Source organism: Neoarius graeffei, chromosome 11, assembly GCF_027579695.1.
Source record: "Neoarius graeffei isolate fNeoGra1 chromosome 11, fNeoGra1.pri, whole genome shotgun sequence".
In the NCBI taxonomy this organism is placed as follows: Eukaryota; Metazoa; Chordata; class Actinopteri; order Siluriformes; family Ariidae; genus Neoarius; species Neoarius graeffei.
In genome coordinates this window covers 16843241-16863502 of record NC_083579.1, presented here as the reverse complement: position 1 = coordinate 16863502, position 20262 = coordinate 16843241, and the positions used below count along the sequence as shown (strand labels likewise).

General features: G+C 40.5%; 1 protein-coding gene across 1 annotated transcript in view; it reads right to left on the bottom strand.

Moving 5' to 3' along the window:
* The window catches only part of ctsba (cathepsin Ba), a 21476-nt gene extending 3030 nt beyond the window's left edge, over positions 1-18446 (bottom strand). Inside the window, exons 1-9 of the mRNA XM_060933522.1 lie at positions 18343-18446; positions 8674-8797; positions 8414-8499; positions 4357-4471; positions 4150-4265; positions 1747-1832; positions 1532-1678; positions 1253-1369; positions 843-971 (exon numbers count right to left, since the gene is read on the bottom strand). Of these exons, the coding sequence (XP_060789505.1) occupies positions 843-971; positions 1253-1369; positions 1532-1678; positions 1747-1832; positions 4150-4265; positions 4357-4471; positions 8414-8499; positions 8674-8796 (919 nt within the window). The 5' untranslated portion in view covers position 8797; positions 18343-18446. The remainder of the gene's footprint in view (positions 1-842; positions 972-1252; positions 1370-1531; positions 1679-1746; positions 1833-4149; positions 4266-4356; positions 4472-8413; positions 8500-8673; positions 8798-18342) is intronic.
* Positions 18447-20262: the final 1816 nt, after the last annotated feature.

Genomic DNA, 20262 nt, shown 5'->3' with positions numbered 1-20262 from the left:
GATGGAACGATGAATTCTGAATTATACCAGCGAGTTCTAAAGGAAAATCAGGACATCTGTCCATGAACTAAATCTCAAGTGAAGGTGGGTCATGCAGCAAGACAACGACCCTAAGCACACAAGTTGTTCTACCAAAATGGTTAAAGAAGAATGTTTTGGAATGGCCAAGTCAAAGTCCTGACCTGAATCCAGTCAAAATGTTGTGGAAGGACCTGAAGTGAGCAGTTCATGTGAGAAAACCCACCAACATCCCAGAGTTGAAGCTGTTCTGTACAGAGAAATGGGCTAAAATTCCTCCAAGCTGGTGTGCAGGACTGATCAACAGTTAGCAGAATCATTTATTTGCAGTTATTGCTGCACAAGGGGGTCACACCAGATACTGAAAGCAAAGGTTCACATACTTTTGCCACACAGATGTAATATTGGATCATTTTCCTCAATAAATGACCAAGCATAATATTTTTCATCTCATTTGTTTAACTGGTTTCTTTGTCTACTCTTACAACTTGTGTGAAAATCTGATGTTTTAGGTCATATTTATGCAGAAACATAGAAAATTCTAAAGGGTTCACAAACTTTCAAGCACCACTGTAGTTCTGGGAGTAAAATCAGGCAAAGACAGAGTGGACACCCCCTGCCCAACAATACTGAAGAACTAATATTAGCTTGGCCTTTAGACACACCAGAGACACTACAGTGAGCTGTAAACCAGGAGCCAGGACACTGGATATTTCAGGTCATCTTCCTTTGGACTCAACTTTTCACTCATTACTCCAACATTTGACTCTTGAATTATCTCCACCAAACCTCACAACTTTGAAGAATTGGGTCATTAGGTTTACCATTATCACCCCAATCAGTGTTCCATGAGTTAGCAGCCAGCCAGTAGGGGGTTCCATTTTCCTCTCCCCAGCCCAGGATCTTGATAGCATGACCACCTAATTGCTCACCAGTCACATGCTTATAAACACCTGGAATGAAGAACAGCAAGAACACCAGACCTTAAAGGGCTTAGAAGCACAGCTTCCTACTATAAAAACATTCCATCAGTGCAGAGATCAGCTTCTTAAAATCAACAGGTGAAGTTGAAGGAAAGGTTGCTCATGGATCCAGGATTTATCAAATGGCTGAGCTGCATTGCCCCCACACTGACATTGCCAAGACCCTGTTCTCAGTCTGCACTTCTAACCAATATACAATTCCAAACCAGCTTCTAGTCTCAATCCACACATACACACAATTAATGCCTCACCAGACTTGTAGAGAAGGAAGTCCTCATATACGATGAAGGCTCCCTCTACTGGGCCATTCTTGTAAAGCTCCTGCATTATCTGCTTCTCATCAGAGGGAACATTATAGGATTGTTTTCCTACAATAAAAAAAAGTCCATAATCTGCCTCAATTCACAAAACAATGTGGAAATGCCAAAGGTGAAATTAACTTCAATCAGGGAGTTATCCAGCCACGTTACAGGACCTTCACTTTTATGCAGCTCATATTTGAGAACAGACCTGTAGATGTAGGCACTTACCGAAGTGCTTGTCCTGCGTGTAAGACAGACTGTATCCGGGTTCACATTTTTCCTCACAGCTTGGAGTGTCTCCACCCTCCCCTGTGCAAGGAGGGCGACTGCCATTTATGTGGTGCTCGCATGGCTCAATGGTATATGGTCGACAGCCTAAACAACAAGATCAGGTCAACAAAATGCCACGAAAATATTAACCATGTGGAAGAGAATGCACTTGCCTATATGAGAGTTATAGAGTCCACCTGTCACTAGACCTTCTGCAGTCCAGAACTCCCAAGCAGCAGAAGGATACCCACCATTACATCTGAAGCAGGAACAAGGCAAAAACAATGGATTTTTGGGTCTCAATTGTTGACACCCTATTAATGTAGCAATCACCTCCTTGTCAACACGCAAATACCTCCTCCAGTCAGGGTTAACTTGATTCTATTCTTAATACCTAGCATGAGGATTTTTTTTTTTGAGAGAGCGAGAGAGAGAACACGGTATTTTCTCCTTTCATACTTTGCTGTATAACCAGAATGATACAAAAACACAGCATTTTTCAGATAGTTTAAAATCAATGTACTTAATCATGTTATTAATGCATAGTGTGACAGCTGTCAAGTTGACATTTTATAGCTCAAAATAAATGTAGGGTTTACTCCAGTTAAAGGCACACCAAATTTGTAAGCTCTGAAAATTGGGGGGGGGGGGGGGGCACACAACACCCAGCAGGCTGTGATCAGTTCAGTCTGTAAAACAGACTTCAGAAACAGCTTGCTTGTGTGTACGTGTTTTCCTCCCCCTTAAGTTACCTCAAAGTTAAATGCCACAGTTTGCAACATGAACCTGTTCACTGCTGTAAGTTTCATGGGGGGTGGGGGTGAGATGACATTTGCCTGCAAAATTTTGCTGACAAAAAAGGTGGTTTGACGAGACCTTAAAGCCACAGATTATGACAAACATATGATTAAAGAGCAGTCAGTACATGGGGATATTTCAGCGGATAGAATTTCACACTCAAACTAAGCATTTCAGCTAAACAGGATTACTGAAATTCCCTAAAATCAAATGCAAAACTCAAACCCAGAACCTTCTTTCTATAAGGTGACAGTATTAACCATGGCACCACGCACCAGCACAACCAAATAATGGAAGTTAGCATCGTTACTGATTCCAGTGGGGTGGGGCATTTGTGGCCATTTTCCTGTACAGATTAACTCAAAAGCAAGGATGACATGTACAGCCATGACATTTTATCAAGGAGGAATCTTAATATTTGAAACATTTGTGATAATACCCAAAAGATGTCCAAGATAGAAGTAGTGAAAGTGCATCATGTAATTTAGTAACAGAACCCCCCCCCACACACAAAGTTACTTCATGAAACTACAAAAAAAAAAAAATAGAATTACATTCTGTGTTGAGTTTTTATTGGAGGGTCCTGGGATTGGTCCCAAACAGTATTATGATTTGAAAGGAAAAAAAAGTGTGGCTAAATGTGGAGTCATGTTTCCACACACTTTGGCTCTGGTCCCCATTACACAGAAATTCACACTGCTGGTTTCTAATTTGGCCAGGACATAATGCCCGTGTGGAGATCTGCATGTTCTCCTAGTAGCTGTTCTCCTGTTTTTCCCAGTCCTAGCCCACTGCCAAGCAACATACCAGTATGTAAACAGACCATTTTAAAAATTGCCCAAAGATGTGAAGGCATGTGCAGATGTGTGCACAAATAAGCCATTGTCACATTCAGGGTCTAAATCCCACCGCACACCCAGCTATTCTGAGATCCACCACCACCTCAACCAGGATAAAGTGAACAAATTAATGAATACAGCTTGGAAACATTTGCTTGCCTCTTGATGCGATTCCAATTCAGGATGGTACACTTTATAAAAGGTGTTACGATTCATCTCATTACAATGTTAAAAGATCAGTTATAGATCACATGATATCCAGGAACTGCAGGTTACCGCCACTTGCCCTGCATTCCATTTCATATTACAAACTTTTGCACCACTGGACAGCTTTGGTATGATCCTATCTGAAGAAATGCACAGCTGGGATTCTGTGCAAGAGGAACCTAAAGCCTTTGCTTACTAGAACCAAAACAGGCTGCAGATCCTTAATAATAAAAACACTGTAAAAGTTAGTTGTCTTTTTACCTTAATCAGAGTTGGGTGCCAACTTTTGGCCATCTGTTCAAAGGTTCTCCATTTAGCCACAACAGTTTTCCTACCAACACTAGAGTTGGGTGGAGACTCCTGCTGTGGTTTCTTTTATTAGTTACATTGCCAAAGTCAATGTGCCTTATAAACACCAAAGCATTTCTGCTGCAAATGTTCTATAGATATTACCGTACTACTCATCTCCAATGACATCTTTCTCCCTCTTGCATTTTGAATGTAAACAACTTCTGGAAACTAAAGTAGCTCCACATCAATGCTGTTGATCTGCAGTGTCCAGAATTGGAAAAGGTTTGTGGAGAATTGTATTTTTAATAATCAATTCTTAAGTATCTTGTATTGATATGCATTATTGAAAGATTCTACAGCACCACAACACATTGCACAAAATCCAGACTAGTATTTCAACCCCTAATACAGTTGTGTAGATTTACAGGTCTGCTCACTCACCCCATCCCACAGTCAGAGCAACAGGTCAGCAGGTCCTGAGCCGAAATCTCGACGCTCACTTTGCCGTTACTATGGATACAGATCCTATCTGAAATTGCTTCAGCCGCTCCAAAAGCCTGCACATTAGGTGGAAATTTACTACTCTGGTCACAGAAAATCTAAAGTTTATAATATTTAAAATCCATAGAAAAAGGATACAGCTCATACCCAGCATGACCCGCATGAGCCCTGGTCTCGGATTTCTTTTAGAGTTGGACAGTTAGGCCACTGCTCTCTGGGATCAAAATTCTTTGGAAGTTCAAGGTCTCCAGCATACTGGATCCTACACACACACACCCCAAATATTAATCTAAAATGGAGACCTACTGCACAAATGAGACAAAAAAAAAAAAAATTGTTTCTACTGGTTCAAGCTTTAGAAAAGATAGGCGATTAGTAAAACTAACTGAATAAAACATGCAAAGCAGAGGTGAAATGACATTTCTACAGCACAACGTGTCTCACAATGTACAGGTTTACTAACAGACAGCAAAACTTGTTGCAAATAAACCTGTGAAAAATTAAGGCTAGTGTAGACATTAATATAACTCACAAAAGTTAATTCTGTGAACATTTCACAAATTTAAATGACAACCGTACAAAACTTGGTAAGCAGTTCTCCATGTTTAAAAAAAAAAAAAAAAACCACCCACAACAACCCATACATTAAGAATGTTATGAAGAGACTACAATATTCATTTTTCACTGCCCCAAGCAGGAAACAAAACTGTGCTTCCTAATTTTCATTAATATTAATTCTCATTAGCAAAAAGATTAGCTTTCACACTGTTGGAAGCATTTCAATTTATGGTCAGTTTTCTGCATTTTCACACAATGACCATTTTCAGTTGAAAAATGCTGGTGTAGCGCTCCAATTTTTATATACACATCACACACGTGCAAAATAGCAGTGTTTAAAACTGAGAAAAAGCTCAATCCTCATAATAGCATTTATTTCCGTTTACACAAAGGCACTGGGAGCACTGCACATTCAAATCCAAATGAAAACGAACAAAATATCAATTTTAAACTGAAAATGAAGAAAAAAATAGGCTGTTCAAAAAATAGCAGTGTATGCATTTTCATTTAAACACTGAATATTTACAGTATAAAATGAAGTTTGTTTACAGATTTAGCTTTTCTGTTAATCACTGAACTAATATTTTAGTTGTACAACCTTTATTTCTGACAACTGCTTTACATCTGTGTGGCATGGAGTCAACTAACATCTGACACCTGCAAAGAGATATTCCAGCCCAAGCTGACTGGACTACATTCCAGTCCTTCTGCATCAAAAACAGCATTGATGTCACTCCACAAATTTTAAATCAGATTGAGGTCTGGAACTAGGATGTTGCCCGTTTGCTGGTGTGTTTGGGGTCGTTGTCCTGCTGAAACACCCAGTTCAAGGGCATTTCTTCTTCAGCATAAGGCAACATGACCTCTTCCAGTATTTTGATATATTCAAACTGGTCCATGGTACCTGGTATGCAATAAATGGGCCCAACTCCAAAGTATGAGAAACATCCCCAAACCATTATGCTTGCACCTCCATGTTTTACAGTCTTCACAGTGTACCGTGGCTTGAATTCAGTGTTTATGGGTTGTCTCAAACTGTCTGCGACCTTTAGACCCAATAAGAACAATCTTGCTCTCATCTGTCCATAGAATGTTGTGCCACTTCTTTAGGCCAGTCAATGTGTTCTTTGGCAAACTGTAACCTTTTCAAACACGTCTTTTTTTCAGCAATGGTACTTTACAAGGGTTTCTTGCAAATAGTTCAACTTCACAGGCATCTGATTGTTGCAGTACTCGCAGGTAATTGAAGATCTTTGATTTCCCTGGAGCTGATCAATGGATGCTTCTTTGCCACTCTTGTTATTCTATGATCTACACGGATGGTATTTCTTTTCCTACCACGTGTTTCAGGTTTTGTTTGCCATTTTAAAAGCATTTGAGATCATTTTAGCTAACCAGCCAATTATTTTCTGCACTTTATATATGTTTTCCCCTCTCCAATCAACTTCTTGATCAAAGTTTTTTCTCCTTCAGTACAATGTCTGGAACAGCCCATTTTACTCACTGAGCAAGGGCTAAAACCAGCAGGTACAACATTTGCTGCCCTCCTTTAAATAAAGGGCCATAATTGACACCCGTTTCTTCAGAGAATGAATGACCTCACTAATTGAACTCCATACTGCTATTAATTTGAACACACCCCTTTCATTAAATGAGTCAATTACACCCAATTAGCAGAGTGCATGTCATGACTATTGAATGCCCATTACTCAGCTACACCTATAGAGATCTTGCATGTGACGTCACAGCCAATCCAGATTGCAACAGACGCCATCTTGTCGGTCAAACACCACATTTCCACCTTCTACTTCATTCTGGTTCTACTTCTGCTTCTACTTTTTCTTCTGGAAAACCCTACTATATACAATTCTACTACAACGGCTGCGGCTACAAGCTCTCCCTACCTGTGCACGTTTATGTGTATTTTTGCATGTTGTTCGTCTGTACCGGACTTCAATATCCACTACAACCATATGGACTTACTGGACATTGGTTTCCAGCAGAAAATGATGGTTTGTAGCGATTTCCATCGCATACACAACGTTCCGGACGAGATAGCGAGACCAGCGGGGTCTCCGTGGATTGTTATTGGGTCTGGCAGGCGAAGAAGGTGGCGGGAGAGGAAGCAAAAGCGAGGCTGCAGGCAGAGCCGGCCTGTTGACTAAGCTCAGAAAACAGCCACTCAAACCTCCACTGCCAAGCCTCTATCTCTCCAACGCCAGATCCATGGTAAACAAGATGGACGATTTGGAATTACAGCTGGAATTACCTTATTCTATAATTGGCTGGTCAGTGTTATACTAGATACTACGGATATATCTAGTATCAATACTTAAGTGACTTACCCGTCCAATGAGGATTGTTATTTTCTTGTTTACAAGATGCCACATCTGAGGGCAGCTGACAAATCCTGAATTTCTGTAACGATAACTGTCCAGAGATTTATAAGCACGCAGTGCTTCACCACTCAACAGCAAGGGAAAGTTAATGAGGTAATTCTACACATCTGGGTATTCCACCTCTGGCAGTTCAACATCCACTGACACGGTCGTGAAAACTACGACCGGTAAGCCATAAGGGTCACTAATCTGTAGATCGTTTAGACATATCTAGTTATCTGTTCATTAGAAAAATGAGCCGTGTAGTCCGTCGGTTGAAATTGATCCATTTTGTACACGAGTGCAGCAGTATTCAGCTGTGTTTACCAACAAGATGGCGGCTGTGTACTTTCCGGTCACGTGACTGCAAGATCTCTATTCCCCCCCCCCCCCCCCCCCAATGTTGTATCATCTTTCCTGCCAAAATCAGTAATTAAAACACATTAGTGATGTTAGACTGCTATTTTGCACACAAGTGTAAAATTTTTTTTTAAAAAGTTATATTTACTGAAAAAGGAAATAAGACATGTGACTCGTCACAAGGGTCACAGATGTGACACCAAAAAAAAAAAAAAAAGCTTGAGTCAAAAGCTTTTCCTCTTTCATGTGCATGGTATTTCCCCCCGATTATCAGCAGCTTCAAACTGACCTCATAAATCAATCAATCACTCAAACAGTGAGCATTTCACTCACTGTGAAACTTCAACCACCTAAGGAGCAGTGATTTGACCGAAAAGTTTCCGTGGCCAAGATTAACGTGAAAAGGGGTTGTGGGTGGAGTCAAAAGACAACCCTTTACAGTGAAAGGTAATGTTAGTGAAGACTAGAATGTGAAAAATGCTGTTTGCTTTGCTCTCCTGTGCTGGTAAATACAGACCAAACAATCTGAGCTGAAGGAGAGCTACGGTGAAGATGTGGAATTATTTTATGGTTTTTCAGAACATCAAGCATAAATCAGAAAGCCAACTATAAATCCTGCCATACATGTTGCAGCCTTCAGATATTAAATGGTAATTTTAGTCTTGAATTTTCAGCTCGCTGGAAAGAGGAAACAAGACGCATGATTAAATCACAAGGGTAAACAAATGCATGAAAAATTTAAAAAACCTTGCATTTTCTCCATCATGAGAATATCTTCTGAATATCAGCAACTCAAGGTCACAAATAACTTGCAGTTTAGATACAAGCACAGGTATGATGCATACAGAAAAGAGATTAATGAAGTTTAATTTCTTGGTACTTTAATAAATAAAGAAAAACAAACTCACATGATTGGGAGTTTCGGTCCCTTCAGCATTGTTCCACACAACTGCTTCACATAGCTGTAATCCACATTGTCAAAGTTATGCCCAGCCTACAGAGAAAAGCAGACAATCCAAAGGTGGACATTGATCACTTAAAGCAATGATTGCCTTAACTTGATATTGTCAGGCTGTATGTTCAACTTGCCATAATTAACATATCTACTGAATTGCTGGACTACTACCACCCTTTTACATGGGCAAACCATTCGAGTAACAGCCCTTACCGTCCATGTGGTGTTTGCCTTGTTGATGAAGTTGACCATCTCACGAGAGCGCACGCGTAGATGTGGATAAGCCCAGCACACGGCCAGTGCTGACACAAGGTACAGCAAAGACAAGCACCGCATTCTGAAACAAACAATCTGAAGCTCACTTGTGTGTAGCTAAACTACCTCCTGACTGTCGAGTACAAATTACACAAGTAGTTAATTGGATGCAAGGCTACACATTAAAGGGCTCCATTTAGGTTGCAGTCATGCAGATAAAGTACTCACTGCACTCAACAGAATCAAGAAGCATTAACCTAGACAGCTCCAAGATAAGTGTCAAGAGCACTGAGGGCCAAGATGACCAAGCAACAACGCATTTAGTTGTAAATGGCTTGATGCCTGATTAATCTAATGCTTCGGAGTAGGGATGTCCCGATCAGGTTTTTTTGCCCTCCGATCCGATACCGATCATTTGATTTTGAGTATCTGCCGATACCGAGTCCCGATCCGATACTTCTTATAATCCATAAAAAATAAAGACGAGGAAAGAAACGGATCCAGGATGTTCCTCATTTTTTATTTAACACCTTATTTTAACATCCAACAACTCCGTTAGCAAACAGAGCACTTACGTGAGGCAGTTTGAACAATAAATAACAAATTTAAAAAAATAACCTTAAAATACCTGGCAGGAATGTAAACAAATAAAAAAAAATAAATAAAGTGCCACAGTGCCAGTAATTTTCTTTTAAGAACGCATCTCACAGTGGTGTACAGTAATTTCAATTAAGGAAATGAACGTTTTTCTTGATGAAAACAAGCATTTCTACCCTTTCAGGTTTGAGCCCGTTTCTTTTGTCATCCAACGAAAAAAAAAAAAAAAAAAGATCTCATTCTTTGCTTTCCGCTTCGAACTGCTTCCGTGTTCAACTTTGCCGGCAACAGGCAGCCAATAACCAATAGCGTCTCCGCTACAAAGTGATGTCATGCCGCACGCGTTGATGTTGCTGTGTTGAGACAAGAGGTCTGGTCTCACTCTGTGCCAACGCATAGCTATTGATGTGTTAAAAATGAGAATATATTACATAGATATATATCCGATCTCTGATCGGGAGGCAATGCCCGATTCCGATCGAGTCTGAAACCATGTGATCGGGCCCGATTTCCGATCACGTGATCGGATCGGGACATCCCTACTTCAGAGCATGCTCAAATTGTCATTTCTGGTACATGTTCCTGAGATATAGTCTGATAAAGACGGAGTGCCACAATATCACCTCAAATCAGGTCACTGCCTTCCTTTCACATTAGGATGCATGAAGATTTCATAAAAGAACCCAATAGTGATGTTTTCATCAAACATTCTGTGCAGGTATTTTGAATTCTAACAGCATCAGATTTTACACTTCCAAAGAAACTTATAATTCTCATTAAAACATTTAATAGGTAGCCATGTTTATGATTTAATCTCCAGAAATACTCCTTAGCCACATGAAAATTGGAGGGAAAAAAAAAAAGCCACCACCTTTCCCCCGTCCGACTAGATACTGAAAAGTTGGACAATTTAAGAAACCTTTATTCATCACATGCACACTTCAAGCACAGTGAAATTCATCCTCTGCATTTAACCCATCTGAAGCAGTGAACACACTGAGCAGTGGGCAGCCACACCAGAGCGCCCGGGGAGCAGTCAGGGGTCAGGTACCTTGCTCAAGGGCACCTCAGCCCATGGCCACCCCACGTCAACCTAACTGCATGTCTTTGGATTGTGGGGGAAACTGGAGCACCCAGAGGAAACCCACACAGACACGGGGAGAACATGCAAACTCCACACAGAAAGGCACTCGCCGGCTGCTGGGTTCAAATCCGGAACCTTCTTGCTGTGAGGTGACCGTGCTAACCACTACACCACCATGCCGCCCCGTATCGTTTCCTCAACCACAGCCCAGTAACCGCCATCTAGTGGGCCGCAAATCCCCCCCCCCAAACCCAAGTTGCTCATTTTTACTTGTACTAGGATAAAATTGCTGGGTTGCATCCAACCCGCCTCATTAAGTTACGGTCACCCTACAGCATGCAATCCTTTGCTATGGGTTACCAACAAAAATGAGGCAGTTTAGTGGTGATGCATGGGGATATACACGAGTTAAAAGTTGTGGTCACAGCATGTGAACACTTGACTGTCATGCCTGTGTGCTCGAGTCTGGTGCAGGTCGAAGGGCCACACTCACTCATGGAGGGTGTTGTGCATGCGCTTGGGACCCAGTCATTATGGGCAACACCTGATACTGATTTGAGCGCAATCAGCATGCACATACAGTGGTGCTTGAAAGTTTGTAAACCCTTTAGAATTTTCTACATTTCTGCATAAATGTGACCTAAAACATGAGCTTTTCACACAGTCCTAAAAGTAGATAAAGAGAACCCAGTTAAACAAATGAGACAAAAGTATAATACTTGGTCATTTATTTATTGAGGAAAATGAGCCAATATTACACATCTGTGAGTGGCAAAAATGTGTGAACCTTTGCTTTCAGTATCTGGCATGACCCCCTTGTGCAGCAATAACTGCAACTAAACGTTTCAGGTAACTGTTGAATCAGTCCTGCACACCGGCTTGGAGGAATTTTTGCCCATTCCTCCATACAGAGCAGCTTCAACTCTGGGATGTTGGTGGGTTTCCTCACATGAACCGCTTGCTTCAGGTCCTTCCACAACATTTCGATTGGATTACGGGTCAGGACTTGGCCATTCCAGAATATTAACTTTATTCTTTAACCATTCTTTGGTAGAATTACTTGTGTGCTTTGGGTCGTTGTCTTGCTGCCTGACCCACCTTCTCTTGAGATTCAGTTCATGGACAGATGTCCTGACATTTTCCTCTAGAATTTCACCGGTAGAATTCAGAATTTGTGGTTTCAATGATGGCAAATCATCCTGGCCCAGATGCAGCAAAACAGGCCCAAACCATGATACTATCACCACATTTCACAGATGGGATAAGGTTCTTATGCTGGAATGCAGTGTTTTCCTTTCTCCAAACCTAACACTGCTCATTTAAACCAAAAAGGTCTATTTTGGTCTCAGCCGTCCACAAAACATTTTTCCAATAGCCATGTGATCTTTAGAAAACTGCAGATGAGCAGCAATGTTCTTTTTGGAGAGCAGTGGCTTTCTCCTTGCAACCCTGCCACACACACCATTGTTGTTCAGTGTTCTCCTGATGGTGGACTCATGAACATTAGCATTGTGAGAGAGGCCTTCAGTTGCTTAGAAGTTACCCTGGGGTCCTTTGTGACCTCGCCAACTATTACATACCTTGCTCTTGGAGTGATCTGTGTTGGTCGACCACTCCTGGGGAGGGGAACAATGGTCTTGAATTTCCTCCATTTGTACACAATCTGTTTGTGGATTGGTGGAGTACAAACTCTTTAGGAGATGGATTTATAACCTTTTCCAGCCTGATAATCATCACTTTTTCTGAGGTCCTCAGAAATCATCTTTGTGCCATGATGCACTTCCACAAACACGCTATGAAGCTCAGACTTTGATAGATCCCCATTCTTTAAATAAAAACCAGGGTGCCCACTCACACCTGATTGTCATCCCACTGATTGAAAACACCTGACCAATTTCACCTTAAATTAACTGCTAATCCTTGAGGTTCACATACTTTTGCCACTCACAGATGTAATATTGGATCAGTTTCCTCAATAAGTGACCAAGTATAATATTTTTGTCTCATTTGTTTAACTGGGTTCTCTATTTTTTAGGACATGTGAAAATCTGATGTTTCAGGTCATTTATGCAGAAATATAGAAAATTCTAAAGGGCTCACAAACTTTCAAATGCTCTATACAGATGCAGTTTTCACAAAAGCTTTATGAAGCAAGTATCATCGCATTTGTTTCTAGCCATATTTAGAACACTGTTTAAATACCCTACTTTGCTTTCATTTGGGCTTTTTTATTGTAAATATCACACCCGCTAATAAACACTTTCTGCACTTAGACTGTGGTAGACAGATCCATCTTTTAACACAGCCACATACAAAAAGTTGTACACTCCCATGATCTTCCAGGTTTTCTGTGCAGAATGATGTCTGCAGCACCAGGTAGTTTGAGATGCGGAGAACTCAACCGATGGATAATTTTCCAACTCTTTGGAAAAAGCCTCCTTTACTAACATGTCAGGATCTATCCCAGAGGTGGGCAAACTACGGCCCGTAGGCCACATCCGGCCCGTTGGCGTTTTTAATCCGGCCCGCGGAAGACAATCATATAAACACGATTGAGCAGATCTATAAACTATAAGCATCAGTGTTATCACGTAGACAGGTGTTCTAGAGATCCGTCTTTCCAGTCAGTCATATTCACGCGAGATTACATTTGCAGAGTGGTGCAGCGCGTGCCATGGAAGTCATTCTGGCGCCCGTGCCACTGATGATCTCGAGAACACAGGATAAAACTTTACAATGAATGGTCCTAAAAAAAGAAAAGTGGACAGTGAGTGCAGGGTGTTCAATAAAGAATGGACAACTAAATATTTTTTTGCTGAAGTCCGATCAAAGGCTGTATGCCTTATTTGCAAAGAAACCGTTGCAGTTTTATAACATCAAACGGCATTTTTCCTCCAAGCATGCTAATTATGCTAACAACCAGTCAGCGCAAGCACGGACGAATACAGCTCAGCGGTTGCTGAGTGAATGAGTATTAACACTTTCTCTTTTTAAAACTATGTTGGAGCTGTAATAAGATGGTAGTCACATGTTTACAGACAATAATATAAAAAGTATAACTCTTAGTAATTTTGGTTGTCGTGGGTGGCTGCTGTAGTGCTGGTGTTTGTTTTTAAGTACCATGTGCTTTTTGGGTGTCTGCTCCGCCCCTCATTTATGTCCCTGTCTGCTATTATAGGTGTATTATGAGCAGCTGACCTTGCTTCTGCTTATATCTGTTCCTGGACTTTTGCCTGTGGAAGTTATTCTAATCTATGAGTGGCCTTTTGGAATATGAAAACCTGTTTGGAACCTGTGTTGATTTTTTGAGGACTGGAAATATTTCAGTGAGTGACTTTGAACCTGAAAACCAGTTTGGAGTTTTTTGCTTTCTTGAGCTGTTTTGTCTGATTTTGTGGGCTGGATGGATCCAGTGCCAAACCATTGAACTGCAAATATGTTGGCATGGTGTGGTACCCAAACTGTTGAACTGCAAACATTTTGGAATGGTGTGGTACCTCTCCTACTAATGGTGGTTGGTTGTACTGGCAGGCTGGAAGTGGATGGTTTAAAAAAAAAAAAAAAAAAACCTCGTGTAAATCTACGAGTTCAGTGAAATGTACAAAAATATGTACTGATATGTAATTTAGTTCAATTTAATGATATGCAATTTAGTTGTATGTATAAAATGATACAAATGTACAAACACACTGGCATCCTACTCATCCTGGCAGCCCAAAGATGTAATTTAAGAATTAAGTGTGCTACTTTTCTTACTGTCGTGTGTGTGCGCGCGTGTTTATTACTTTTCTGGATGGATCCAGTTCCAATCTATTGAACTGCAAGCATTTTTCTGCTCTGTCTTTGTTGACTGAGAACTAAAATATTAATCTGATCTGCATTTGGGTCTGTCAGTGAAGGTCTTACAATAACACTAAAGCTTTTCCGGTTTATGTTCGATATGTATGAATTTGGTGTTGGCCCGGCACGCCTGGCAAATTTCAAAAGTCAATGTGGCCCCTGAGCCAAAAAGTTTGCCCACCCCTGATCTATCCCATTGAGTGTTTTTTATATCCACTTCTTTTGAGTGTACTTGATTTTAATAACTTGCTTGTTTACTGTACACAAACATGGCAATACGTTCGTGTTAATAGACCAGACTACTTTTGGATCGTTAATACAGTTTGACTGAGAATGCCCCGCATGAATGGTTTGGCTTCTGGCACACTCTGGTCCTTTATGACCCGCCACGCCTACTTGGATCAAAAGCTGCAGGCTATCTGCTGGCATTTTGTATAGTGAAGGCTACATCAGGGAGCAGAGCCTTTTCTTACAAAGCCCCACAGTTATGGGACAGTCTTCCAAGTAGTGTTCAGGACTCAGACACAATCTCAGTGTTTAAGTCTAAGCTGAAAACATCTGTGCCAAGTTTCCCAAAAGCATTGTACCACAAAGACCATCCTTAAATGGTAGAGTGAGCAGCACAATGAACACTCTCCTAGTTAAGATGCCCTTAGCGTTAAGAGGCTTTTGGGAAAGCTACCACTGTTTACTCAAGCCTTTTGTTCATAGTTTTTCGGGAATGACACAGCCTCAGGTGGTGTTTACCGTATCCGTATCGTTTTTGTTGCAGATGCACTGTCCGTGCACATTAAAATGCTGGAAAACAACGCCACAGGCGGAACAGTTTGAATCCGCCAGGGCCCACGTATTCAACCCAGTACGTATCTGATCCGGTGCTGTGTAAACATTGAGGAACGAGGATACGCAGTGCTGAGCTCTAGCTGACGTCATCATTGGACAATGTCACTGTGACCATCCACCTTCCTGATTCGCTGGCGTTGGTCATGCCACATTGGTCATGTGAATGAGCAATACAGGAAGTGTGTTGAGGAAGTCATTAAGTGAACGAGCAATACAGGAAGCGTGTTGGTTACCGTAGCACTAAATAGTCTTCTTGTAATCGCAAAAAATGGCCGTTCTGCGAGGTGAAGAGTGTACCGAACACTGTTAGATCCTTCTAGCATAAACACGAAGGCCATACACGGTGTAAAAAAGGCGTCATTGTAGTACCAGTACCGCCGATAACAGACTGGCATACTTCATTTTTTTACAACGACATCCTTCCACTTGCAAGTGGTGAGTGACTTGCGCATGCCCGATATGCACTGGGATCATGTGACGTGCCGTCTAATTAGTCATGTGATTAGCGTATCCGTGTATTGGCGTTGCTGTGTGCATGGGGAACGGCTTTGTTGCGGGCACAGAAAGTGTGTGTGTGTACACGAATCGTTTTAAAAACGGTAATCTGATGATCCGCTGATTCGAATTAATGTAAACAGGGCCTCAGTGTTTAAGTCTAGGCTGAAAACATATCCATTTAGTCAAGCTTTTTGTTGTTAGTTATTAGGTAAAAAGGAGTGCACCTGGGGGGAGGGGGTCCTCAGGCATAGAGTGTTTTGGTAAACTGGGATGTATGAATGCAGTCACCCCCCAACTTGGGTTTGTTGACAGCATAGTGGCTGGATGCTTTATATCCCAGGGCTCCCTCATATGTTAGCTTCCGACTCTCCCCTTTTAGTTATGCTGTCATAGTTAGCTTTGCCAGTGTCCCTGCTTGCACTCAGTGCAAAATGTATCCTGTTCTTACTCTTTAGGTGACATTGGGCATAATGAACAACCTGTTTTTTCTCTCCCTCAAGTCACATGTCAATCCTGAGACACCAGCAAGATGCTGACCTCTTCTGCTCCTCGGACTTGCCTGATCCATCCTGATGCCCTACATCTGGAGTCTCATCACATTGCTCCTGTGGAAGACAGCTCCATATGGGCAGTCGAAAGTCGCACTTGGAAGACAGCTCTGGACACTTACAGTCGTACATTTATGTTGGAGGACTTCAGTTGACTTGCTAACTTCAGGATTTGAGTTGTCATGAACAGTTTTGCACTCAAGTTTCCATCAGTGAACAGTTTATAACTTCAATAAAACAGACTTGAATGTTAAAAGTAATGATTTTCCTAGTTTCACAGTTATTACTTTGTGACTATATAGGACAGTTATATAGAAGCGAGTCATTTATAAAAATCACACTTATCACCCAAATGAGGATGGGTTCCCTTTTGAGCCTGGTTCCTCTCGAGGTTTCTTCCTCATACTGTATCTGTGGGAGTTTTTCCCCTTGCCATCATCACTACAGACTTGCTCATTGGGGATAAAATTCACTCATGTTTAAAGCCTTTAAATTTTCTGTAAAGCTGCTTGCAACGATGTCAGTTTTTAGAAGGGCTATACAAATAAACTTAATTTGACATCCATGCAGTTTTAAATACAAGACCTACAATTAAACAGTTTTATTGCATTTAAGTAATTCCTGGGCTCCCATCTGTAACGGGGTGATAGTGCATTCTATTAATACACTTTACAATAGATTATTAGATTCTAATAGAACAGATGAGCCAAAATAATTGGGGGATCTTTAATGGACCTCGACTCATTACAAGTGTGAATAGGTGGGTCTTAAAGTAGAAAAGGTTGAGAACCCCTGATTTAAGGGATACTCAAAATAGGGAAAATGCAAAAACATCCACATACAAGTGATAGGGGATTACTCACCTCACTGTAATACATACACAGAAACTAAGTCATAAATTGTGCTTAAGCTACTAAATTTCATTGACTGTCAAAATATGAGCTCTGAACAACCAACAAGTCAACATATTGACAAATCCACATGACGTGTTTAAATATCTGCAGAACTTTGACGGAATAAGATTGTGATACCGGGCATTTTTATGGAACCTGGCAATCCTGCTGATGAACTCAGCGATACTGTGATTGTCTCGTGTACCAGTCATGGAAATTCCGGCTCTTTCCAGTAAGTCGGTTCATTTGACTCACCAATAAGAGCCGAGTCGTTGGCTCATTTCACCAATAAGAGCGGAGTCTTCGTCATTTCTCAAACGGTTCATTGCCGGGATTTTTTTTTTTTTTAAATATATAAAATTTATAAATCTCTGTCTAACGCGGACAACGTTTGGGATACTTTGACCCGTTATTGTTAACTATGGTTGCAGCAGTTTCCTAAAATCTCTCTAAATAGCATTAGATTTCACAAAACCCATCTAAATAACTGTCAAATCGCCAGTGTACAGGGAATATGTAAGAATTCCGGCACTAATATTGTTTTTGAGCTTCTTTAAGATGATTCATTTGACAGCTACCATAAATAGATAGATAAATTAATCGGGTTTTCTGTCAAAGAACCGGTTCAAAGAACCGACTCGTCCGTTCACAAGCCATCGCTATTCTCTGGAAACATATCTGCTGTACCAAACACAGTTGAGCTAATGGCCGTCAAAACTTGCTCAAAAAGAGCTGCTGTGTTTGATCCACTCACAAATACCCATCACGGAGTGACTAGATGTTTATTAAATATTAGACGACAGAATAAAAATCAGGTGTAACTACCTTTCGACATACTTTTGTTTGCTTTTGTTATTAACGTCCTCGTGCCGCACCCAGATACACGGTCATGAGCCGCTGCCGCAAAGGAAGCACGAGCACCATCTGTACCGCACGGAGTTCTTCAGGACTGAATTAATTAGAGTTTAATATCTGCATGAATGAATTATCCTGAGGATTGGTTTCCAACAGAGACTACAAAACACTCCTGTAAATGACTCGGACTCCTAGAACACTTCCCCAGCGTGACTTAAAAAAAAAAGGTTTTTTTTTTTTTTTTTTTTTTAAATAAATAAACGCAAAACAATCTGACGTCATATTCTGCTTAATTCACCCGATAAACAAAAATATAAACCCCTTTCCATGTATAGTGATATAAACATATCTGAATTATTATTTACTTCACCTACTTGAACCTGATATATATATATATATATATATATATATATAAAAAGGACAAAACATACAACATATTACCACAACTCATAACGAAACGTTCTCTCACCTGGATGAACTATTCTTCAGAAGACAGGTGAAGTGCTTGTGCTCGAATTTCCTTTATAAACACGAGCCTTGCGTTTTACCGAAATCACGTGATTAGTCATATGAGTTTCTGACTAAGGAAGGCTGAGAAGCGAACCATGTTTGGGGGGGGGAAACTACGTCAAAATAAAATCCTTCAATCTAATTTTAAAATGCAAACTAAAAGACATGAAATGAGGTACACTGTATTCATACGAAACATTAAGAAAAAAAATTCACAGTCACCTATTGCGCTTGGATTATTAGGGCCCGAGCACCGTACGGTGCGAAGACCCTATTGTTTTTGAAGGATTTTTTTTTCTGTCGCGTTTGGCCTTATTTGAGGCATTTCCCATGCACGAAAACTCATGAAATTTGATACACACATCAGTCATTGTCACCGCTACTCAGCCACAGACGTTTGGCCCCAAGCATGGCCCAGGGACTACATAGCGCCCCTTTTTTCATTTCCCATTGAAATGAATGGGTAGAACTTTGGAATGATGATGTCATAAGGCTATTTGGAGTGATGAAGACACATGGTCATTTTTAACGTACTCCTAGACGGTTCATCAGATTCATGTCAAACTTGGCAGACATGATGCCAAGATATTGCTGAAGTTGAATTGCGAAGGGATTTTTGATATGTTGTAATATGTTGAAATATTATAACATATAATATGCCAAGATATTGCTGAATGTTGAATCTGATATCTTGTAATATGATTCTGATTCTGATTCATTTAATCTCTTTACAAACATAACACGCCTGGGCATGTCCTAAACAAAATGTGGTGTCACAACATAAGTTTCAGGCTTGTGACTTGTAACCCACTGTGGTGAAAACAAAACACTACACCTCATTAAACTGCATTACAATCACATATCACATAATTGTAACTTTACAAAATATTGGATATCGTAAGTCTGATGATATATACAATTCTGTGCACACTCATACACACACTCAGTCATATGCATATTTATGCATACACACATACACTCACAAGTACGCACTCACAAGCACACGCAACATCTATGAGCACTCTCTCTTTCACACACACCTTCTCTCTCTCTCTCTGACAAACAGACAGACACACACACACACACACACACACAATAATAGTGACCTGCCATCATTGTGCATTTTGTTGCAGACATATGAAAACTCTGCATGTACACACACACACACACACACTGTTACAAGTCACATGCCTGGGCATGTCCTAAAAAAATGTGGTGTCACAACATGAGTTTCAGGCTTGTGACTTGTAACCCACTGTGATGAAAACAAAACACTACACCTCATTAAACTGCATTACAATCACATATCACATATTGTAACTTTACAAAATATTGGATATCGTGAGTCTGATGATATAACATACTATACAATTCTGTGCACACTCATACACACATTCACAGTCATAAGAATATTTATGCATACACACATACTGGAATGTCCTGGGTTGCGAACCCACACGTGCGAGAACCACACATGCAAGGGCCTGTCAAGGCCACTAGCGGCTTTAATTATTATTGTAACCCTATATTCCTGAAACTATCTTTTGGTTGTATATTGGTAGGCATATCAGGTGAAAACTCAATCCAAATTGCTTTAAACTGTTCTCATTGAATTCAGAATTAAATGCAGAACAACATTTTTTTTTTACAGAATCAAAATATGTTTATCTGTTCTTGAGATATTACAAATCATTAATCGAAAAAAACAGCTTCATTTTTAGAAAACTGACGTAATATATAACATGGTCCAAACATGGGCCTAGTTAACAAATAAGATCAATTTTTTTAAATATATATTTTTTATTTTTCAAGACATTTACATGGAAACTGGCAAGCACATAGATGGTTGTATACTGAATACAAAGTTTTAAAAATTAGT